At 45.3% G+C, this 22,291-nt stretch overlaps 1 protein-coding gene across 1 annotated transcript in view; it reads right to left on the reverse strand.

Annotated features, from left to right (window-relative positions):
- dnah9 (dynein, axonemal, heavy chain 9) overlaps nt 1-22,291 on the reverse strand; it is a 521,732-nt gene that overhangs the window by 313,851 nt on the left and 185,590 nt on the right. The window contains exons 39-41 of the mRNA XM_080209043.1: nt 15,206-15,371; nt 12,967-13,069; nt 5,137-5,376 (exon numbers count right to left, since the gene is read on the reverse strand). Of these exons, the coding sequence (XP_080065169.1) occupies nt 5,137-5,376; nt 12,967-13,069; nt 15,206-15,371 (509 nt within the window). The remainder of the gene's footprint in view (nt 1-5,136; nt 5,377-12,966; nt 13,070-15,205; nt 15,372-22,291) is intronic.

Raw genomic sequence — 22,291 nt, forward strand, 5'->3', positions numbered from 1 at the left:
AATTGAAATAAAAACGGCAAATACTGGAAGAACTCAGCAGGTCTGGCAGCCTCTGTGGAGAGAGGGAAAAAAGAGTTAACATGCAGAGTCCAAATGTTCTTCTTCAGGGCTGAGTCATAGAGACTCAAAATGTCAATTCTGTTTTTCTCTCGCGCAGATGCTACCAGACCTGCTGAATGTTTTCAGCATTTTTCTATTTTAATAAAGAAAAGTTGCCAGGCTCACTCCCTAAAGAAACATTAGAAACTGTTGGAGTGGGCTGATCGCACACTAGAAAACAGTGTGTAGATGGGGAATAACCATGGGAACAGTTTAAAAAAAAAGGTAATAAATGCCAATTTTTTAAAAATATTCTTTCATAGGGTGTGGGCGTTGCTGAATTTACTGCCATGTTTTTATGACTTGTGAAATTGTCTCTCTGTTGAGGGCAGAATTTTTTTTTAAACGCTTTGCATCTGCTTTTGGGCATTGGGATTGTGGTTTGCAATTTTTCTGCATCCTTCCTCCATTGGGGCAGCCAGCATATAAACACAGTGCCGTCTCCTCACCTGCATGGTCTCTGTGCAAGGTCCAGTGTAACCTACTCTGCCGGCTGGCTGTGGACACAACAGGGAGCCAATTAATGAGCGAGGATGGCCTGTGTTCCAGCTAGCCTCCCGCTCTTAAAGGTGGACCATCCCTCTCAAAACAAAGCTGCACATTTCCAGCATCCACAGTACTGAGATATGAACTTAAAAATACAGAAAATATTTTTATTTTCTAGAGAAATAAAATGTTTTTTATTTTCTATATAAATAAATATAATTGCTCTATTCCCATTAGGTCCTTTGAGCCTGCTCTGCCATTCATGATGATCATGGCTGATCATCCAACTCAATAGCCCACCTTTCCCCCCATATCCTTTGATCCCCTTTGCTCAAGAGCTATAACTAACTCTTTCTTGGAAACACACAATGCTTTGGCCTCAGCTGCTTCTACCCACAGTTATGGCCAGGTGTATCAAGATTCAGGCTCAACAACGAAGGAATGAAGGTGTGTGTGAACTGGGTGGTGTGTGTGTTCTGGAGGGGAACCTGTTTGGAGGTGTTTGCTTCATAGAATTTACAGTGCAGAAGGAGGCCATTTGGCCCATCGAGCCTGCACTAACAAAACGGTGGCTGCTTCCAGCGCTTCTACTAGGAATGAGGCAACTGTGACACCAGGTCCGAGAGACAGAGAGAAAGAGAGCTGCGTGGTTCATAGATATGTACTGGTAGCACTGGTCAATGATGTAGACAGGAATGTCTTCTGAAAGGATTTGGGAGTAGGTAGTCACTGAGATCAAGGCAAGGAGTCTGGTGTTGAGGACCTAGCAGCAGTGCCAGAAGACGCTCAACGACCTCAAGCAGACATTCGAGGTCAGTGAAATATATTCACAAAATATCTCCTGCCCACCACTCCTACCATCTCGCATGGTGGTCAATATAACAGTGGTAAGCACTGCTGCCTCACAGCAGCAGGGACAGATTTGATTCTCGGCTCGGGTCACTGTCTTGACCCTGTTTTGCAAAATCTGCACATTCTCCCCGTGACAGCATGGGTTTTCCCCAGTTTCTTCCCACAGTCCAAAAGTTGTGCTGGTTAGGTGCATTGGCCATGTGAAATTCTCCCTCAGTCTACCCGAACTAGTGCCAAAGTGTGGCGATTAAGGAGATTTTCACAGTAACTTCATTGCAGAATTAAGGTAAGCCTACTTGTGACTAATAAATAAACTTTAAACTTCTAAGCACATCCCTACCGTCCTGCCACTCGGAATTCATGTGCTACATCCAGGTGGCCCACCTCACCCTCAAACACCTTTCAATGATCAAAGCCTTGCATCCAGCACTCACTGCCTCCCTGTATCTCCAGCCATTAGGCAATGGCAGTCTCATCAAACAAACATTGCAACACAATCATGGATAAGCTTCCCTCTCACTGGCAGGACAGGGTGGCGTGAAATGGAAGGGAGAAGCAGAGAACTGCTGGGCCAGACAAGTCTTCAGTGCAATCCCAACCGAGGAGATGAGGTTTCACAACACGGGATCTGCAGCAAAGCCCGTCACATCCAACACTGGCCAGAATATTCAGGATGACTATGTTACTGCCATATTCCCTTCTCAGCTCCCACCTCATCCTGATAACTAGCAGGATGTGGACGTTCAGACCTCTTTCTTTACATCCCATCCCAGGGCTACCCTGCTGGATTTATTCTATTAGCTCAATTGTCCAGCCACAACAGCCCCGGAAAGGGCGGAGGGGGGGGGGAGGGGGGGGGGGGGGGGGGAGGGGGGGAGGGGGGGGGGGGAGGGGGGGGAGGGGGGGGGGGGAGGGGGGGAGGGGGGCGAGCAGACAGAAACCTGTACGCTGCGGTGATTGCTGCATTGGCAGTCCCGCTGGACACCTTCCCGTCACTGTCCAGGGGAATGGAGACGGTTTGACTCCAACGTGGCAAAGGGCTCCTCGGAGAGGTTGGGAATCCATTATTTTCACCGTGGAGGAAACGGTCAATTCCACTGGTGGACCCGGCCCTGGTGTGGGGGCCGTTGGCAGATGTCTCAGCTTCCACTGTGGCACAGGCAGGAGCCAGCCTGCATTCTCAGTGCTGCTGCGGAAAGTCAGAATGGTGAAATCCTGTGGATGCTAACGCGCTCTGTCCAGAGCCACTCTCCCCCCCTTGCTCCTTACACAGCTTGTCCGCTCGGCAGCCTCTGCTCCATTTGTGTGACATGTTGCAGCTCCAGAGGCACTGAAACTACAACCAGATCCTCTAGTTTCCGTGAATGTCGATGGTATCATAAATAAATGTCATAGAATCCCTGCAATGCAGGAGGGCATTTGGCCCATCAAGCCGACACCAACAACAATCCCATCCAGGCCCTAAGCCCATAACCCCACATATTTACCCTACTAATCCATCTAACAGTAGTATGGTCCATCAGCCTAACCCACACATCTTTGTGGTAGCTCAGCACAAACCCTCCAAGAACAAAGCTCAGCACTTCCACCAGTACTGTTACACACAAGTTGAAAGTGTCTCACTTGCGAGTTGCATTCCTGACTCATCCAATATCCTTGTGCAGGCCGGTTCGGCTGGCAGTGGTTATGAGCACAGGTGTTCAATGGTTACCACTGCTGCCTCACAGCGTTAGGGACCCAGGTTCGATGCTGGCCTTGGGTGACTGTGTGGAGTCTGCACATTCTCTCCGTGCCTGCGGGGGTTCCCTCCCACAGTCCCAAAGATGTGCAGGTTTGGGTGGATTGACCATGCTAGGTTGCCTCTCGGGTCAGTGGGGTTACAGAGTAAGCCTGGGTAATAGTCAGTGAAGACTTAGCAGGCCAAATAGCCACCTTCTGCACTATGGGGATTCTAATGGGCACGCACAGAACATGTTTGTGAAAAATGTGTCAGACCCACAGGGACACTTGATTTCTGGCACAAGCACCTCTCACCATGCACATGGTACACCTGCACTATAGGATGTCCTGTCCAGAAAGACGTGCACACAGGGCTGTGGCTACCAGCGCAGCCGATTCCACGTTACCACCTTGTGCTTTTCACCACTCTGGTCTGATGCTTCAGAATTCAAAATCATGGCCAACGGGTATTTTTTAAAAACTCATCTAACATAGAAAAATAGAAACATAGAAGATAGGAGTAGGAGGCCATTCAGCACTTCGAGCCTGCTCTGCCATTCATCACAATCATGGCAGATCATCCAACTCAATATCCTAATCCTGCTTCCCCCCCCCCCATACCCTTCAATCCCATTCGCCCCAAGTGCGATATCCAGCCACCTCTTGAATACATTCAATGTTTTGGCATCAACTACTTTTTGTGATAATGAATTCCATAGGCTCACCACTCTTTGGTTGAAGAAATGTCTCCTCATCTCTGTCCTAAATCCTCAGTCTGTGACCCCTGGTTCTGGACACCCCACCATCAGGAAAATCCTCCCTGCATCGATCCCGTCTAGTCCTGTTAGAACTTTGTAAGTCTCTATGAGATCCTCCCTCATTCGTCTGAACTCCAGCGAAAACAATCCTAATCTAGTCAATCTCTCCTCATACATCAGTCCCACCATTCCTGGGATCAGCCTGGTAGACCTTCACTGCACTCCCTCAAGAGCAAAAACATACTTACTCAGAAAAGGAGACTAAAACTGCACACAGGACTCCAGGTGTTCACGCACCAAGGCCCTGTCTAATTGCAATAATACATCCCTGCTCATGTACTTAAAACCTCTCACAATGAAGGCCAACACACCATCTGCCTTCTTTACTGCCTGCTGCACCTGCTTACCTTCAGTGACTGGTGCAAAAGGACACCCAGGTCTTGCTGCACGCTCCCCTCTCCCAATTCACAGCCATTCAGGTAGTAATCTGCCTTCTTGTTTTTGCTTCCAACTTGAATAACCTCACACGTAACCAAATTATACTGCATCCGCCATAGAATAGCCCACTCATCCAACCTATCCAGGTCATTCTGAAGGATCTCTACAGCCTTGTCACAGTTCACCCTCCCACCCAACTTGGTATCATCTGCAAACTTTGAGATATTACATTTTGTTCCCTCATCCAAATCATGAACAAACATTGTATATAGCTGGGGTCCCAGCACTGATCCCTGTAGCACCCCACTAGTTACAGCCTGCCAATTTGAAAAGCACCCATTAATTCCTACTGTTTGTTTCCTCTCTGCCAACTATTTTTCTATCCATCTCAGTACACTTCACCCAATCTATCTGTCTTAAATACACTCAATGAGCTGGCTTCCACAGCCTCTGAATGCTACATATTCACACCCTTTGGTTGAAGAAATTTCTCCTCATCTCAGTTCTAAATAGTCGTCCCTTTGCTGTGACGCTGTGCCTCGGATCCTAGTCTCTTCCACTAATGGAAACATCTTCTCCACGTCCACCCTATCCAGACCTTTCAGTATTCTACAAGTTTCAAGGAGATCCTCCTCATCCTTCGAAACTCCATCGAGTACAGACCCAGGGTCCTCAAACATTCCTCATACGTCAAGCCTTAAAAGCTGACTCTTTGATGGTTTAACAAAACATTAGATGCAGAATAGAGAATGCTGCTTTTTATGTTAAATGCCAGTGAATTTACCTGAAAGATGTTAGAGAGATCCCGCAGGTTGAAGATGTAATGGAATTTGATAGCTGTTGGTAGAAATGTAGAAGCCACTTTGTGATGCAGGGCCAGCACCAGGTTGATTAGTTGCTGCGTAGATTTCTGCAGCGCCGCTGCAAAGTTGCCAAGCTTAAGATGCTGGGACAGGATGCTACTATAGATGGTCACAAGGGCATCCATGCCAGGAAACGACAGAGCAAACACGCAGAAGTGGCGCTGTGTGGAGAAAGAGAAATCGTTTTGGTTGTGGCTGGACTCGTGCTTTTTAAACACAGTTGACACCAACATCTTCAGACATCAATTTGTGTGGAATATTTAAGAATAGCAGACAGTGCAGACATCTCCGAAAATCACATCACGTAAATAAGATGCTGGTGTTGGACCGGGGTGGGAACAGTAAGAAGTCTCACAACATCAGGTTAAAGTCCAACAGGTTTATTTGGAATCATGAGCTTCCGTAGCACTGCTCCATCATCAGGTGGGTGGGAGTCACTCTACCTGATGGGTGACACATCAACTGGGACTGCGGAGTGATCCCACTCACCTGATGAGGAAACAGCGCTCCGAAAGCTCATGATTCTAAATAAACCTGTTGGACTTTAACCTGGTGTTGTGAGACTTCTTACTGCAAATAAGATTAAGAAGCAGAATTTAAGCCCATGGCTGACAAATGCTTTAATACCCCAGGCTGCAATTGAAGTGAGGGGAACTCATTTTTTAAAAAAATCATGGACAAGATTTTGTAGTTAGTGAAACTTCAATGTGTCTTGGGCTTGGCTGTGGATTGCCCCATTGGTAAAACCGACTGCCGACACTCAAAAGGCAATTTCTGAGGAGGGTGGTCACCTCATATGAAATAATACCCGGCTGACTCACTGCCTCGGGATATAATTGGAAATTTGCATGAAAATATCTACGCTGCTAATCAGGCAAAAGAAAAATGTATCTACCCTCATTTAATTTGCAGCAACCATTTCATTTTCAGAAAATAAGCATGTTAACATGAGATATTTATGAAGATGAGACATGTCAGTGTTGATGTAAAGTGATTGCAATGGCTGGAGGTGGCAGTGATAGAATATTGCAGCATGAATGAACTTGTTCCTGAATGCTGCGGATTCCCTGGGAGGTGACAAACTAATTATGGATTTCTTTCTCCCAGTCAATGTGTCGCCCATTTAATTAGTGATAAAGCAAATCTTTATTCTGTCCCAATCAATTGCTTTACAGTCCACACCAAACCCAGCCAGGCCCATAGATGTAAATAATTAATACAGTATGAGCACAATTCTGATTCTACAGCATCACCCAATCTCTCAGAGTGTACACAGGAAGAACAGAGAAAAATAGAACTTATGCTAGTGCAGTACTGTGGAAATTAAATTGTAATTCCAGCTATGGCCAAATATTTAATTTCCTTTGTTCTGCAAGATTAAGGACACTCATTTCAAATAAAGCACCATGGGGCTGCTGTGAAACTATAGTTAAAAACAGTTAAAAACTACAGATGCTGGTGTGGAAAATTAAGTTACTTCAACAACAACAACAACAAGGCAATTCTGTCAGTGAGAAAGGAAGAAAACTTATTGATAAGGCCTTCAGTGAGGCCATGCTTGCGTATTCAAGATAAACGACTAATCTAAACCTCGCATCAGTTTCGTAAGCACTGTGTTCCCAGCCTTGGTCACAGGATGAAAGAAAGACCCAACAACAAAATTCCAAAGAACAAGAAATGGTGAACTATAACTGCCACATTGTCTGTATGAAAGGGAGGGCACCTTGCAGCACTTTGTGTTGAATGTATGTTCTCTTTGCTAGCAAGTAGTTAAAGCTTGGAAGTTTGATTATTCACAGTGCCTCGTGGTGTTTATACCCAAGTTGACTATAATGCCTAGTGTTGTTTGTTACCCAGATATTCAACAGTATGAGGTAGCGTCCTGAAGTTGCAGCCGCAACACTACAACTGTTGTGGGGCATCCTGATGGAGCAATTCTGGAGCAGCCAGAAATCTATATCAAGTGCTTAAATCTGAATTATTCAATTTGTCAATACTTACACAAGTCTAACTTGTGTTAATAAACAGAAGAATTCTTCTAAATTATCTTACTGAGTCTACAGGATTCTCAGGGGTCTTGCCTGAGTAGATGCTGAGAGGTTGTCTCCCCTTGTGGGACAGTCTAGGACTAAGGGACATAATCTCAGAGTAAGGGGTCACCCATTTAAGACAGAAATTAGGGACAATTTCTTCTCTCAAAGGTAATGAATTGGCACATTTCTTTACCGTAGAGGGTTGTGGAGGCTGGGTCATTAAGTTAATTTATTAGTGTCACAACTAGGCTCACATTAACACTACAATGAAGGTACTGTGAAAATCCCCTAGTCACCATACTTTGGCGCCTGTCCAGGTACACTGAAGGAGAATTTAGCATGGCCAATGCACCTAATCAGCACGTAGTTTGGACTGTGGGAGGAAAGCGGAGCGCTCGGAGGAAACCTGCGCAGACACGGGAAGAACATGCAGACTCCGCATGAACACTAACCCCAACCAGGAAGTGAACCCGGATCCCTGGCACTGTGCGGCAGCAGTGCAAACTACTGTGCCACCGTGCCATCCAAGGCTGAGATGGACAGATTTTTAATCCGTAAAGGAATCAAAAGCTAGGGGGATAAGACGGGAAAGTGGAGTTGAGGGTTAGCATTACAGATCAGCCATAATCTCATTGACTGGTAGAGCAGACTTGATGGGCCAAATGGCCTACTTCTGCTCCGATATCTTATGGTCAAAAAAAAATGTTCTTGGCTTTAAGATACTATAAATATGGGTGAGGTTTATGGCGGATTCAGCTACAGAATGCAATTCAGCAGGCAGTGCTGCCTGGGGACAGGCAAGGTGAGCATCACGAAGTAAATAGCAGCTGCATTTACTACTCTCCGGTTCCCATCAGTAATTGTATTGCTGCCAATTTAAAATATGCTCCTTTTTCCACTCACTACATCACCGCTTCTCAAGAGTCTGAGTCTCCAGGAGCGGAAAGCTCCCTCAGGTAACCAGCAAGATTTTAAATTGAGTTTTAGGAAACATATTTGTGATGATTAACATATTTATGACCATAAATCTTAAATAAAGGAAAGTAGCTGTCTTCAAAAGTGAGATCTCCTGCAGTGTTGCTTCACGGATATCCTTACAAAGGCTGTGATCTGAATAGTGCTTTTGGGTTGGGATTCCTATTGAATATAATTTGAGTAAACTACCAAACCAGGTTCATTTAATCAATGATAGTTTTGGATTTCAGTGCCTCTGCAGATAATAGCCTTGGGTAAGACTTTCTTTCAAACATGTAGATCGCATGTTTGATCCACAGTGCATACGTGTAGTCACCATTGCCTGTTGAAAGATTAGCCCAGAGATCAATCACTGAACAAACTAAAATTGTCTTCCACGTTGCTATTCAGCAACTGGGCATTTTTTAAGTGCCCATCGTGCCAGCAGTATCAGATGTAGAACACAGTTTAACTTTTGTTTGAATCATTAGTGATGTAACGGTAGCACAGTGGTTAGCATTGTAGCCTCACAGTGCCAGGGACCTGGGCCTCAGATGACTGCGTGGAGTTCATATGTTCTCCCCATGTCTACGTGGTTTTCCTCCCATAGTCCAAAGCTATGCAGGTTAGGCGGATTGGCCATACTAAATTGCCTCTTAGTGTCAAGGGGATTAGCAGGGTAAATACATGGCATTACAGGGATAGAGCATGGGTAGGATTATTGGTGGTACAGATTTGATGGGCTGAATGGCCTCCTTCTGCTTTGTCGGTATTCCATGACTCTTAAAGAAGTAATTCAGACTTCATTCAAACTGTGCATTAATGGAGCCCTTATTTAAACCAGTCAGAGGTGTGCTTGGTCGGAAATAAAGATGACCATTACTTTGAGGGTTCCAGTGAAACCAGGATTATGATTCCCATAACAACAGTCAGAAGCCTGGAACGTGCCAAACAATAAAAATGAAGTCTGATTTATTTTGACCAGATAAACCATAGTCCTTGATTACTACCTGTGTTTACCTTCTGTATAATCAGTGTCGCTGATAAATAGCAGGTAATATCAGTTGCCTGTGCATTATGATGTGTGTAAAACAGGGATGCTGACTGAGTAACATCTAACTGTAAAGAGAAGAAATGTCAGAAAATATACAAGGTATGAATTCATATCCTTATGTGGGGCAAATAGAATATCAGGTGGAATCTTGGCATGTTTAATAGTCATATCTGGAGTCTAATACTATAAAAATCATTTGTGGGTATGACCAACCCAAATTGTCTTGGCCGTTTTTGCTGTCATTACTTTTCTTAACTTTCTTCCTTTCTCCTCAAAACTGCTGTATAGATTGTTACTTTTGGCTATATCCTCATTTTCTTTTCCATTCATTCTTGAGATATAGAACTATAGAACACTACAGCACAGAAACAGGCCTTCTGGCCCTTCTTGTCTGTGCCGAACCATTTTTCTGCCTAGTCCCACTGACCTGCACCTGGACCATATCCCTCCACACCCCTCTCATCCATGTACCTGTCCAAGTTTTTCTTAAATGTTAAAAGTGAGCCCGCACTTACCACTTCATCTGGCAGCTCATTCCACACTCCCACCACTCTCTGTATGAAGAACCGCTCCCCCCCCCTCCCCCACCAATATTCCCTTTAAACTTTTCCCCCTTCACCGATGTCCTCTAGCTTTTTTCTCCCCTAGCCTCAGTGGAAAAAGCCTGCTTGCATTCACTCTATCTATACCCATCATAATTTTGTACACCTCTATCAAATCTCCTCTCATTCTTCTACGCTCTAGGGAATAAAGTCCTAACCTATTCATGTTTCTCTATAACTCAGTTTCTCAAGTCCCGGCAACATTCTTGTAAACCTTCTCTGCGCTCTTTCAACCTTATTAATATCTTTCCTGTAATTAGGTGACCAAAACTGCTCACAATACACTAAATTCAGTCTCAGCAATGTCTTATACAACCTCACCATAACATTCCAACTCTTATACTCAATACTTTGATTTATAAAGGCCAATGTTCCAAAAGCACGCATTAGGACCCTATCTACCTGTGACGCCAATTTTAGGGAATTATGTATCTGTATCTCCAGATCCCTCTGTTCTACTACACTCTTCAATGTCCTACCATTTACCTTGTACGTTCTACCTTCGTTTAATGTCAATGTCACTTTCAAGATTTTTCATATATTGTTCCTCCCCAGGTCACCTTGGGATGATGGTAATATGCCTTTCCCTTGCATTCTGTACACTGATGGTACTCACACAGGGAGTCCCCAGTTTTGGGAGGTGCTGTCATAGTAGCTATGGTTTATCTGACAGTTTCACTCTAACTCGCTGCCTCTTTCCGTTTTCTCTTCTTCACATTGTTGGGAAACATGACCCATATTTGTATTGCTGGATGTTAGAAACAAGGTATAGGTTTAAGTTTAATTTAGCGTTTCTATGTAGGAAAGGCTAAGATTCATGTTAAATAAAGCCGTTTACATATTGGGGGTTTTTGGTTTCAGTTCAGGCTGTATCTATTGTGCCAAAAGAGAGATTACGATGGGAAAAATAAACACAAGCTGGAAGATAGAAAGAGATGTCGCTTAGAAACCAAGGGCATCCTTTAGGGAGACACCTTTTTGATTTTGTGTAACTGAATTCAAGAGGCAGATGGTATGAGCAAGCTAGAGAGAGAACATCTCTCCCTCAGCTTTGCCAGATGCAGAAGGAGCTTAGCAATGAAAGGGGGGGCCATCTGTCATAGCTCTGCTAGAAGAAAAATCATACAATGGAGTAAGGGGAAAGGAAGCAAGTGCCAGAAATCTGAAGAACAGCTAGTTAAGGAAATTAGAGAATGGAAAGATTTTCCAGAAAGTTTTAACTTAAAAGGAACAAAAAGGAAATTGGAACAGGAACCTCATCTGAGAAGAAGTTGGCTAGTGAGAAACCAGAGATGTCTAAAGTAACTTTAAGATTTGTGATATCTTACCACTGTCTTTGAAGGGATAGTTGAAGTAATTGTTAGCAATTAGTGGCTGAATCTCAAGAGTTTGTGCAAAAAACTTCAAAATGGTGGCATAGTAGTTAGCACTGCTGCCTCACAGCACCAGGGACCTGGGTTCAATTCTGGCCTCAGATGACTGTGTGGAGTTTGAACATTCTCCTGCTTGGGTTTATTCCAGGTGCTTCAGGTTTCCTCCCACAATCCAAAGAGTCTAGTTTGATTGGTCATACCAAAATTGCCCCTTAGTGTAAGGGGGATTACAAAGATAAATATGTGGGGTCACGGTGATAGGGACTGGATGGGATTGTTGCCGGTGAATATTCGGGATACGCCCTCAATTTTTCTTCACAGTATCTCACTGTAATTCCTGCTGCAATATGGTCTGGCTTTCACAAGAGAACCCAGAGATCTGGCTAATCCTGCAGAAGGGGAGGCTGTGTGTGTTTCAATAGCAACGATAACAGTCTGTGGGGGGCTGACACTGCCTTGACTCATGGGCATGGTTGTGCAATTGATTGCTGCACTTTAGGCTATCACCAATCCTGCGCCCATTTTTAAGATATAGGACTTGATTATAACATTATAGATCACTGTCAGTAAGTGATTTATTCACTGTTAAGTCTTAAATATTGCTGAAAGGGAGACGTGTTGCCAAAGCTTTGCTTCTTGCACAGTTCAGGACAAATACAAGAATGCCAAATTTCAAACGATCAAAGCAATTTACGCTACAGGAAGAAAGTTGGCACGCTGGCACTGATTGGTTGAGACATTACCATCGTTTATAGTTCATTTATTAGTGTCACAAAGCTTACATTAATACTGCAATGAAGTTACTGTGAAAATCCCTTAGTCGCCACACTCCAACGCCTGTTTGAGTTCACTGAGGGAGAATTTAGATTGGCCAATGCACCTAACCAGCACATCTTTCGGACTGTGGGATGAAACTGGAGCACCTGGAAGAACTCACACAGACACGGGGAGAACGTGCAAACTCTGCACAAATAGCGACTCAAGCCACGAACCGAACCCAGGCCCTTGGTGCCGTAAGGCAGCAGCGCTAACCACTGTGCCACAATGCTGCCCCATTGAGAAAGGGGTGGAGAACTATTGGCTCCCCAAGCTCCTGAATAATAAAAAAAGGCACCAGGCTTGAATTAGTTTCCTTTTATTTGGAGAACAACTCCCTGTATATGAATGTATGTCACTTTTAGCAAGTGCAAATGAGGCATGTTTTGAGTGTGGCTGATTATCTGGATTATTCTAACTCAGTCCGAATGGATACTGTGATAATCTAAACTAGCAACTAATTGAGTGTGATATGCTGGATAAATTGTTTAGAATTTCTATTGGAATATGCTTTATTATTAACAACTCATGTCTGGTGGGCCCATGGCTGCACCCACATCCCTCCTAAATTACTTGCTAGCAAGCAGAAAATGTCCAAAAGTAGTCTGGTTAATATTTTTCTCCTTTCTTGGACAGAGGTTACATTAATTATAGGGTACCCTGAACCACTAGACCTTGTTTTGTAGTCAGCAACAACACTCATTGATGACCCGAAAGAACAGTAGTAAGTCTCACAACACCAGGTTAAAAGTCCAACAGGTTTATTTGGAATCATGAGCTTTCGGAGCACTGCTCCTTCATCAAGTGAGTGACTCATCTGATGAAGCAATTTTAGTCAACGGTAATTTAAATCTGGTGCCAAGTCAAAGTAATCCCCAAGCAACTAGTAGCAGTAAACATCGATAGAAATGAGACATACCTGCAGGCGAGGGTTAATGGTGAAACTGCCAGCTGTGGGGTTCATACAGGACACGTACTGCACATTGTGAATTTCTTTCAGTGAAAGCTTAGTTCGGTCATACCTGGTAAAAGATATATGTATATATTTTTTTAAATTTCTGACACTGGCAAGATGCTGAACTAAATGGGTTACCATAAATTGGCACAGTGGTGAGCACTGCTGCCTCACAATGCCAGGGAGCCAGGCTCAATTCCACCCTCGGGTCACTGTATGGAGTTTGCATGGGGTTTCCTCCCACACTCCATATATGTGGTGGATAGGTGGATTGGCCATGCTAAATTGTTCCTTAGTGTCAGGTGGATTAACAGAGTAAATACATGGGATTACAGGGAGAGGGCCGAGGTGGGATTGTTATCAGTGCAGGCTCAATGGGCTGAATGGCCTCCTTCGGCACATAGGGAATTATATGATTCTCTGAATAAAATATACATGGAAAGAACTTGCATTTATATAGTGACTTTCACAAGTTCAGGATGTTTCTAAAGATCATGCACTCTACATTGTATAACATAATTGTATTTCTACTTTTATTTCAGGTTTCCAGCAATTCCAGTATTCTGTCAACTCTCACTCTTGGAATGAAACCGGCCATCCTGAGGCCACCTGATACTAACAGTAACTATGCATTCTCCACGTACTCACTGCTTGCCCCACGTGCCTGCAAGGCTAAACACTCGGAGAGAGAAGTGACCTTGCTCTGATTTTCACTGCATTCATTTTGCAATGATGAGCTTCAAACAGAACCTGAAAGTACTCATTTCATAGCTTAGCTCCTTACCCCATGGATCCAGTAACATTTTCAAAAATAAAACAATGATATTCTTGCACCTGCAGGGCAGCTTATCCCACCCTAAGTCCGACCCATTTCGTAACCAGTGAATTTCATTTATTGGATTGTATTTGTGGTTGTTAGGTAGGTAAAAATCTTGCTCCACTCCAAAATGTGCTATGGGATATTCTTACATAATTATGAACAGGCAGATTGGGCTGCACTGTGATATCTTGCCCCAGAGATTTCATCCTCATATTTGCACCAAAATGTCAATTTTAAAACGCGTGCCCAAGCCATAAAGGAAGGTTCGAGGCAACATTCCAGCTGTGACAGGAATGGTGCCATATAAACCAAGCTGACACTTGGAGGATCCACTCAGAGGAAATAATTCTGCCAAAATCTATGATTATAGAATCCGTACAGTGCAGGAGGCGGCCATTTGGCCCATCGAGCCTGCACCAACAACAATCCCACCACAGCCCTATCTCCATAATCCCACCTATGTACCCTTCTAATCATTGCAACATAAAAGGACAATTTAGCACGGCCAATCAACCTATCCCACACATCTTTGGACTGTGGGAGGAAACCCACAAAGACATGGGGAGAATGTGCAAGGTCCACACCAACAGTCACCCGAGGCTGGAATTGAACCCAGTTCCCTGGCACTGCGAGGCAGCAGTGCTAACCACTGTGCTGGCCCAAGTTCAGAAAGGAGAGATGCAAATGATCTCTCGGCTGTATACAGAAAACCGCAGGCCCCATATGTTAGTATAGTACTAGATCATAGATCCCTACAGTGCAGAAAGAGGCCCTTCAGCCCATCGAATCTGCACCGATCACAATCCCACCCAGGCCCTACCCCATATCCCTACATATTTTATCCGCTAATCCCTCTAACCTACGCATCGCAGGACACTAAGGGTCAACTTTTTTAGCATGGCCAATCAACCTAACCCGTACATCTTTGGACTGTGGGAGGAAACCGGAGCACCCGGAGGAAACCCACGCAGACACGAGGAGATTGTGCAAACTCCACACAGACAGTGACCCAAGCCGGGAATCGAACCCAGGACCCTGGAGCTGTCAAGCGACAGTGCTAACCACTGTCCTACTGTGCCGCATTTTTATTAAATGCGTAAATAAAAGGGAAACATCATCCATTGAATACCGCGAATCCTCATCTGGAACAATGCAAAAATATTGGGCTTTAAATTTTGGTTTGAGCAGTGACGACCATGGGTAGCAACTTGTTTGCATTTCTATTGGAAATCGAGCAGAGAATAATAGGGGCTACTAATTCACGATTACCCTTTACTCCCTGAATCAAATTTTGCCCCATTCATTCAATGCTCATCTCTGATGTTTGAGAGAAGTATTGTGCATTAAAGAAAACATTTTTCTTTATTATCATTGTCCACATACCAGTGATTGTAATCCAAATGTTGCCTGATAAGTGTATGCGGCTGAACAGTGCCGTATGCGTCAACTTCAGGCATGTTCATGTCATCGATAAAGTATATCAGCCTCTTGGTGCCAGGAGGTCCGTAGTTCCTGCCAGCTTTCTTCTCAAGGGGCTTTTCCAATATGGCTGCAATACAACAAACATCACCATGGAAATCCACGAGCTTCAAAATCAGGAGAACAAACTCCAATCATTCAGCTGAGCTATCGACATAGCGCTTGACATAAATAGGGTTAACACAACCCTCCACACATGAGGCAAAATAACCATAAAATATCTGTAAGTAGAGGTGAGCACTTGGCCTCATCCATTAGCATAGAATCCTATAGTGCGGGAGGCCATTCGGCCCATCAGATCTTCATCAGCCACAATCCCAGCCAGGCCCTATCCCCATAACCCCACACATTTACCCTAGCTCGTCCCTCCGACACTAAGGAGAAATTTAACATGGCTAATCCACCTAAAGCGCACATCTTTGGGATGTGGGAGAAAACCGGAGAACCCAGGGGAAACCCACGCAGACACGGGAGAACGTGCAGACTCCACACAGACAGTGGCCCGAGGTGGGAATGGAACCCAGGTCACTGGCGCTGTGAGGCAGCAGTGTTAACCACTGTGCCAACCTATGTCTCCTTATAATCTGTTTGTTCTGATCTCTGCAGAGACGGGTAAAGGTTTAAAGAAATTTGAATTCACAGTTATTGATTGAAAAGACTATGCAACAAGAGTTCATATTTTCAACAAAAATGGTTCCTGCCCAGGATCAGGAGTCAGTACTATTAACACAATGAGTGTAATTCTTTTAAAATAATGGCAAAGTGTCAATTTTGGCACCAAAACCGATACGATTCCCACCAGCACAGGCAGCAAAATCCAGACCACAACTTTCAGTCATTTTTGAAAAGAAAGTGAGTAAGGGGGAAATATCTGAATCACCCATCCTGGGGGTCATCTGTACACTTTGAACAAGGGGATGCCGTGGCTAAATTCCACAGCACTTGTTCTCATTCGACTGAGGATGCCAGCTCCTCAATTCACAGAGGGGGTCCTCACCCGTATGCTGGGTGCTGTGTAGGAGAGACAGACAACAATGTAGCCCCGGGCTGGAAGGAGACACTCCAGTAAAATTACCACTCCCGCCTGGCAGACAGTTGCAGCACTGATCAGTGTAAGAGGATGGGGGGGTGCAATGCTGCAGGAAGATGAAAGAACTATTCCATTCCACCAGGGTAAGTGCTCCCTGTCTCCTCTCTACACTCCACCTTGCCGCTTCCCCTCGAAACATCACCTCAACTCCTCTTGCTGCCACCTGACAGAGCCCCAGCACCCCCTGCACTCCTGTTTCCACACCATGCCCACTCACGCCAGGTAACATTGACATCTGACCCACCAGCAAACATCATCTCCATTTGTGTCCCTGCAGGAGAAACTTCCTCACAACCAACATGAACAAGAGAAGATGCCCAAACTGATGATTCTTTTAGAGACCCCTGGAGCTCACGCAGTTGGAGCAGCTGTGGGCCTGTGCTGAGACTGAGGTGGGGCCTGTGAGACAGAAGTGAGGAGCCTCTGTACATTCATCCAGAAGACCAAACTCAGAGTTCTGTATAGTCCAGGCCACGTACTAACACCATGCCCTTTGTCTTACAGGATCATCATCCAAAGCACCTGGCCTGTCCACGAGTGCTTGAACAACCCATCCTCAACACAACCTTGATGGAGATATCAGAGAGGGACTGTGAAGAAGCCTCACAGCATGACCCAGTGCAGTCTCTCACTTTGGTGGGTGATCTTAACAGGCTTCTGGATCACTACCTGCTGAGCACCCCACAGCTTCTGATCACATCAAGTGGAGGCAGGAATGTCCCAGACATCCAACCCTCGGAGATCTGCTGGTTGCCGGGTGTGCCCCAGCCAGGTGAGGTGCCTCTGGACTCGTTCCTCCCTCAGCTGTTGGAGATACAAAGGCAGAACCGGGGATACAAGGAGGGGTCGTCAGCGCCACTCCTGCAACTGCAAGGCCAAATGAAGGAGTCCCACAGCCTCCTGCTGCAGGGGATGTTGCTGAAAATGAGCAGCACTCAAGCCAAAACTGCAAGGGTGGCGTTCACAGTGGAAAGCCTGGGGCTCAAGGTCAGATCCATGGTGGGAAAACTCCAAAGCATGGTCTTCAGGGGCTGAGCGCTTTAGCTGCATTGCACAGACAATCACAGGCCTCCAGAAATGGCAGCGCCAAATAAGGTTGAACAGGAGGACCTCACTCTAGCTGCTCCCCTATCCCATGGAGTAACCCAGGACGAGCCCATGAGCAACTGGAGGGAGGAAGATCTGCTGGAGCTCAGCCCAGGGCCTTCCACCCAGGAGAGCCTGGGAGTTCCCAGTCAATCTGAATTCCCCCTCCACACCCACTCCCCCTTCCCTGAGGCCCATGCAACTCAGGCACAATGACCAGAATGGGGTGACTCTGCAACATGAATGCCACCCGAAATCAGACCAGGGCCTTCTCGGACTCAACCCTCCAGAGGATGCCTGCCAACAGTGTAGAAGGCAGCTAGCCACCTCCACCTCTGATGTACAATGTACATCCTGGCGACACATCCAGACAGGTGGTGGGGAGGGAGGGAGGGAGGGAGGGAGGGAGGGGCATGCAAGGTTAAGTAATTATGGGTAGACAATGTGAGCATGAGTAAAGTTAGGTACTAGTAGTTAGGGGATGTTGTCATTTGTCACATTTTGATTTGTCCCCTGTGGGTGGTGAGTGAGGGGAATGGGGGCGGGCGGGGGGGACATCTTATGGGGGTGGGTTGGGAAATACCATGGGAGTTGGATAGTCAGGGAATGGGGGTGTCCCCTGGGGGAGGAGGGAGAGAGGATGTGGGGAAGGTGGGGGGGAATCCCTTGTGTGGGTCGGTCTAGGCATTTAGTTAGTTGTTAGAGGAGATTTATTTCTTCTGATTTTTGAGTAGCTATTAGCACAACCCTGGCAGAACCAACCAAGTAATTCACATCACTTTATCAGACGGTTCATAAAGTAGTACAATTGCCCAGGGGAATGTTAGCCCTTCTGGACAACTGCCATGTAAATACTTACCTGGAAAGTTCCGAGGGGAATTCCCCAGTGCATCACTGGGGTATCTTCTCCCCCCACCCCAGCTCCCCAATCCAACACTGGTGAGCCTGGAAATTGTGGCCTATCAGTTTATGGCACTGATACAACTGAAGTAGAGGCAAAGCAGAAGAACGTAATTATTCCAGCTCCTTTCTTGGCTCCTCTTTAGTACAGGAGAAAGGCACAGTTTCATTTAAGCTGAAGTCAGTGGGGGGTGACATTTCACTTTGACAGAGATCAGCACAGTGAGGCAGGATGTTACTGAGTGGATGGAATATAAGGCTGTAATCGATATCCCACACATTTAGATGCTGTGCCGTTTAGGGGGCGAACAGCAAAGGCTAATTCCTCTCCAACAAGGAGGAGAAATAAAGGTTATTGTACAAAGCCAAGTTCGACTTTGTCTATTGCTCTAGTTAGCGTGTGCAGTGGTATCACTGCAGCACTTTCCTTGCAATGCCGCTGCCCACGTTCTGGTGTTAAGGTTCCCTGTAGCTTTACGTTAAGATCATTTGTCTTTTCTAAAAGATACCGTGGGGAAAAAAAATGAGTTTGCACTGGCCAACTTAAAGGGATGGGACGACATATTTCCAAGTTTTATGTTTTACTGGAACAAGCAAACTAAAAGCAACACTGACGAAACACTATTTTGTAAGAAATTTATATCCAAAACTACACAAAAGTTCATCCTAACATGACCGATAACTCTATGTCTCAGATAATATGTTCACTACATTATCCATGGAATCACTTTCCTTATAGGAATAAGTACACAGTTGCTTCCAACTTCCAAAGGGATCATGTTTCCCTATTTCACTGAGCGCCATGCGATTGTCTATTGATGCTTTCCGTAGTTTTTAGCGAGTTTCCAGATTCCACTACCAGCGATAAAGCCTGCTCCAACAACCGTTCTTCCTTCCTGGCCACATCAGGACAAATCTCCTGGATTCCGTAGCTGGCTCCAGGATCTGTCTCTTTGACCACAGGCTGTCTTCAATCCCATATCCTGCTTTGATAGCTTACAGAGAACTTGCACCTTCTTTTCTCTGCTGACCATGCTAACCACCATGCTTTTCCCCTCTCCCTCTCATTTCTCTTCTGCCCCAAAGGAGACTGAAAGTCTATTCACTGTCAACACCACTGCCCTTGTCTTTGTTTCCAGGTGTGAGAACTTTGCACCTTGCTCACCAAGTCTCTTGACTTGTGATATGAAGTGCATGCACTTTTAAGGGCGCATTATCTTCAACTACTTGCAATCATTACACAACTTGATAGGGTGTAAGCAGTTTGAAAGCAGCAGTGAACAAGGTCAGACATGTATACAGGGTTTTCCAGCCAACAGTATTTGTAAATAATCTTATCTTCTGGCTTGTGTTTGTGCCATTGACCAATATTCCCTCTAATTTCCCTATGGTATGCACGACCCATTTGTAGCACTGCATGGGTACTTGAATCATCGAATCCCTGCAGTGCAGAAAGAGGCCATTCGGTCCATCAAGTCTGCACCAACAACAATCCCAACCAAACTCTATCCCCGTAACCCCATGCATCCAAGGCCTGATAGTGTCAGGGGGATTAAGGGGTAATTTAGCTTGGCCAATCAACCTAATCCACAGATCTTTAGACTGTGGGAGGAAACCAGAGCACCCAGATGTAGCCCATGCAGACTCTGCACAGCCAGCCAAAGCTGGAATTGAATCTGGGTCCTTGGCGCTGTGAAGCAGCAGTGCTAACCACTGTGCCAGCGTGCTGCCTAATATTAGCATGCAGTCACACATGCTTGTCTCTTAAAGGAACTGCTGCTTATGCTTGGCCTGTTTGTCACCCTTGTGGCTAACAATCAATTTCTATGTGTCCATAGGGTTACATGGCCTAGAGGGAGCACTTCCAGACCCCCTTCAGTGTCATACAGGAGTGGCCATTTGTTCACTTATAAGCATAGATAACAATTGTCCGCAGTTTATCCCAACACTGGAGGTATCAGAACTGACCTGATCCTGTCTTCATCTCAAGCAGAGCAAGGGTTAATGAATTATTAGAGTGAACCCTATCTGGGTTACCCTCTATTGCCTGGGGCAGGGGTGGGGGAAGAGAGGTGGTATGGAGAGGAGGGCTGGGGTAATTTTAGCAGTTGTGCTACAGCCTGGCTGACAAATTAACTGTTTAAGAATCTGCTTTTTTCAACACCTTGTACAGATGTCAACCTGCCAAGGGCCTGATTTTTTTTTTAATCAATGTACAGAAGGAGCAAATTATGCTCTTAATAATTAATTTAAAAAGAACACCAGAATGCACAAGTTCAAAATGTCATAAAAACCTTAGAAATCATCTTGTAAAAAAAATTTGGTGTTGTGGAAAGACCCCAATTAATTGTGTTGGGAAACTTCTGCGAATAGGGAATATTCTATGAAATTGTTTCATGGTTTTAGACCATAAGATTTAGGAGCAGCATTAGGCCATTTGGCCACCATTCGACCATGGCTGATATGGTTCTCATCGCCATTCTCTTGCCTTCTCCCCATAACCCTCGATCTCCTTATTGATCAAGAACTTATCTATCTCCGTCTTAAAGACACTCAATGACCTGGCCTCCACAGCCCTCTGCGGCACAGATTCACCATTTGCTGGCTGAAGAAATTCCTCCTCAGTTTTAAAGGAGCGTTCCTTCACTCTGAGGTCAGGTCCTCGAGTTCCAGTCTCTCCCACTAGTGGAAACATCCTCTCCACGTTCACTCTATCCAGGCCTCTCAGTATTCTGAAAGTTTCAATTAGATCCCTCCTCATCCTTCTAAACTCCATCGAGGACAGTGGTTTTTATATGTCCACTCGCTGAGAATGAAAAAGAAACACAAGTCCCGCTGATGAAAACACAATAAAAACCAGCCCCTTAGAGATGGCATTTAATAATTTAATTTGTTTTTCCCCATTGGTTTATTCTTTGTTTCTGCCTGCCTATTTCACACATTGTAGCTCTATGTAGCTTTCTTTCATCATTTTCAGAATCTGTCTTTGCAGTTCAATCTTTTCAAGGGCTCTCTGGCATTCTCTGCCCCATTTCATTGTATTTTTCCCTGTCACTTTATTTTTGCATGACAATGGAAATTCGAGGGTCAGTGAGGAGGACCGTGTGGTTCGGAAACTGCAGGGAGGTTGGGCAATACGACACAATACAGATCCTGGGCTGCAAGACTAGCTGAGGCAGTGCTCAGGAGCCGGATCATTGACTGACAGGCAGCTCTACAATCTGCTGCCTCTGAACTCGCTTCCATTATTTCTGGCACTAAAATCAATACTGGATTCTTGCCTCAGCATATAAACAAAAACAGCGAGAGCCCAGATAGTTGGACTCTGCTCTCCTCTTCCAGCAGCTATTCCTATATGAAATTCTACTCTCTTTTTCAGGGAGCCAAGACTGACATGGCAGTCGCACTGCATTCACTAAGTGACTGGCATCGAGAACTGGCAGGAAGGGAGATTTCCCTCACCCCAAGAAAGGTGGAAACACAGGAGAACTGCTGTTGGGGGAAGTGCACACAGTGATTAGCCCTGCTGCCTCTCAGTGCCTGGGAACTGGGTTCGATTCCAGCCTCAGCTGACTGGATGGTGTTTGCACATTCTCCCCAATTCTGCGTGTGTTTCCTCCGGTTCTGTGCAGGTTACATGGATTGGCCATGTTAAATTTTCCCTTAGTGTCCCGAGATGTGTGAATTAAGGGGATTAGCAGGGTAAGTACGTGGGGTTACGGGAGGGGATGGGTGTGGGGAAGGTGCTCCAAAGGTGCAGACCAAAGAGCCTCCTTCTGCACTGTGGGGATTCCATAATTCTATGTTAGGTTGTGACAGTTTAGCACCATAGAGATTCAGGTTTTGTTTGGAATCAAAGGTATTTATTGATAAGAGAAATTTAGGTGCAGGAGGTTTGCAGCTCTGGGCTGCCC

Source organism: Carcharhinus amblyrhynchos, chromosome 21 (genome assembly GCF_965287045.1).
Source record: "Carcharhinus amblyrhynchos chromosome 21, sCarAmb.v2.hapA, whole genome shotgun sequence".
Lineage (NCBI taxonomy): Eukaryota > Metazoa > Chordata > Chondrichthyes > Carcharhiniformes > Carcharhinidae > Carcharhinus > Carcharhinus amblyrhynchos.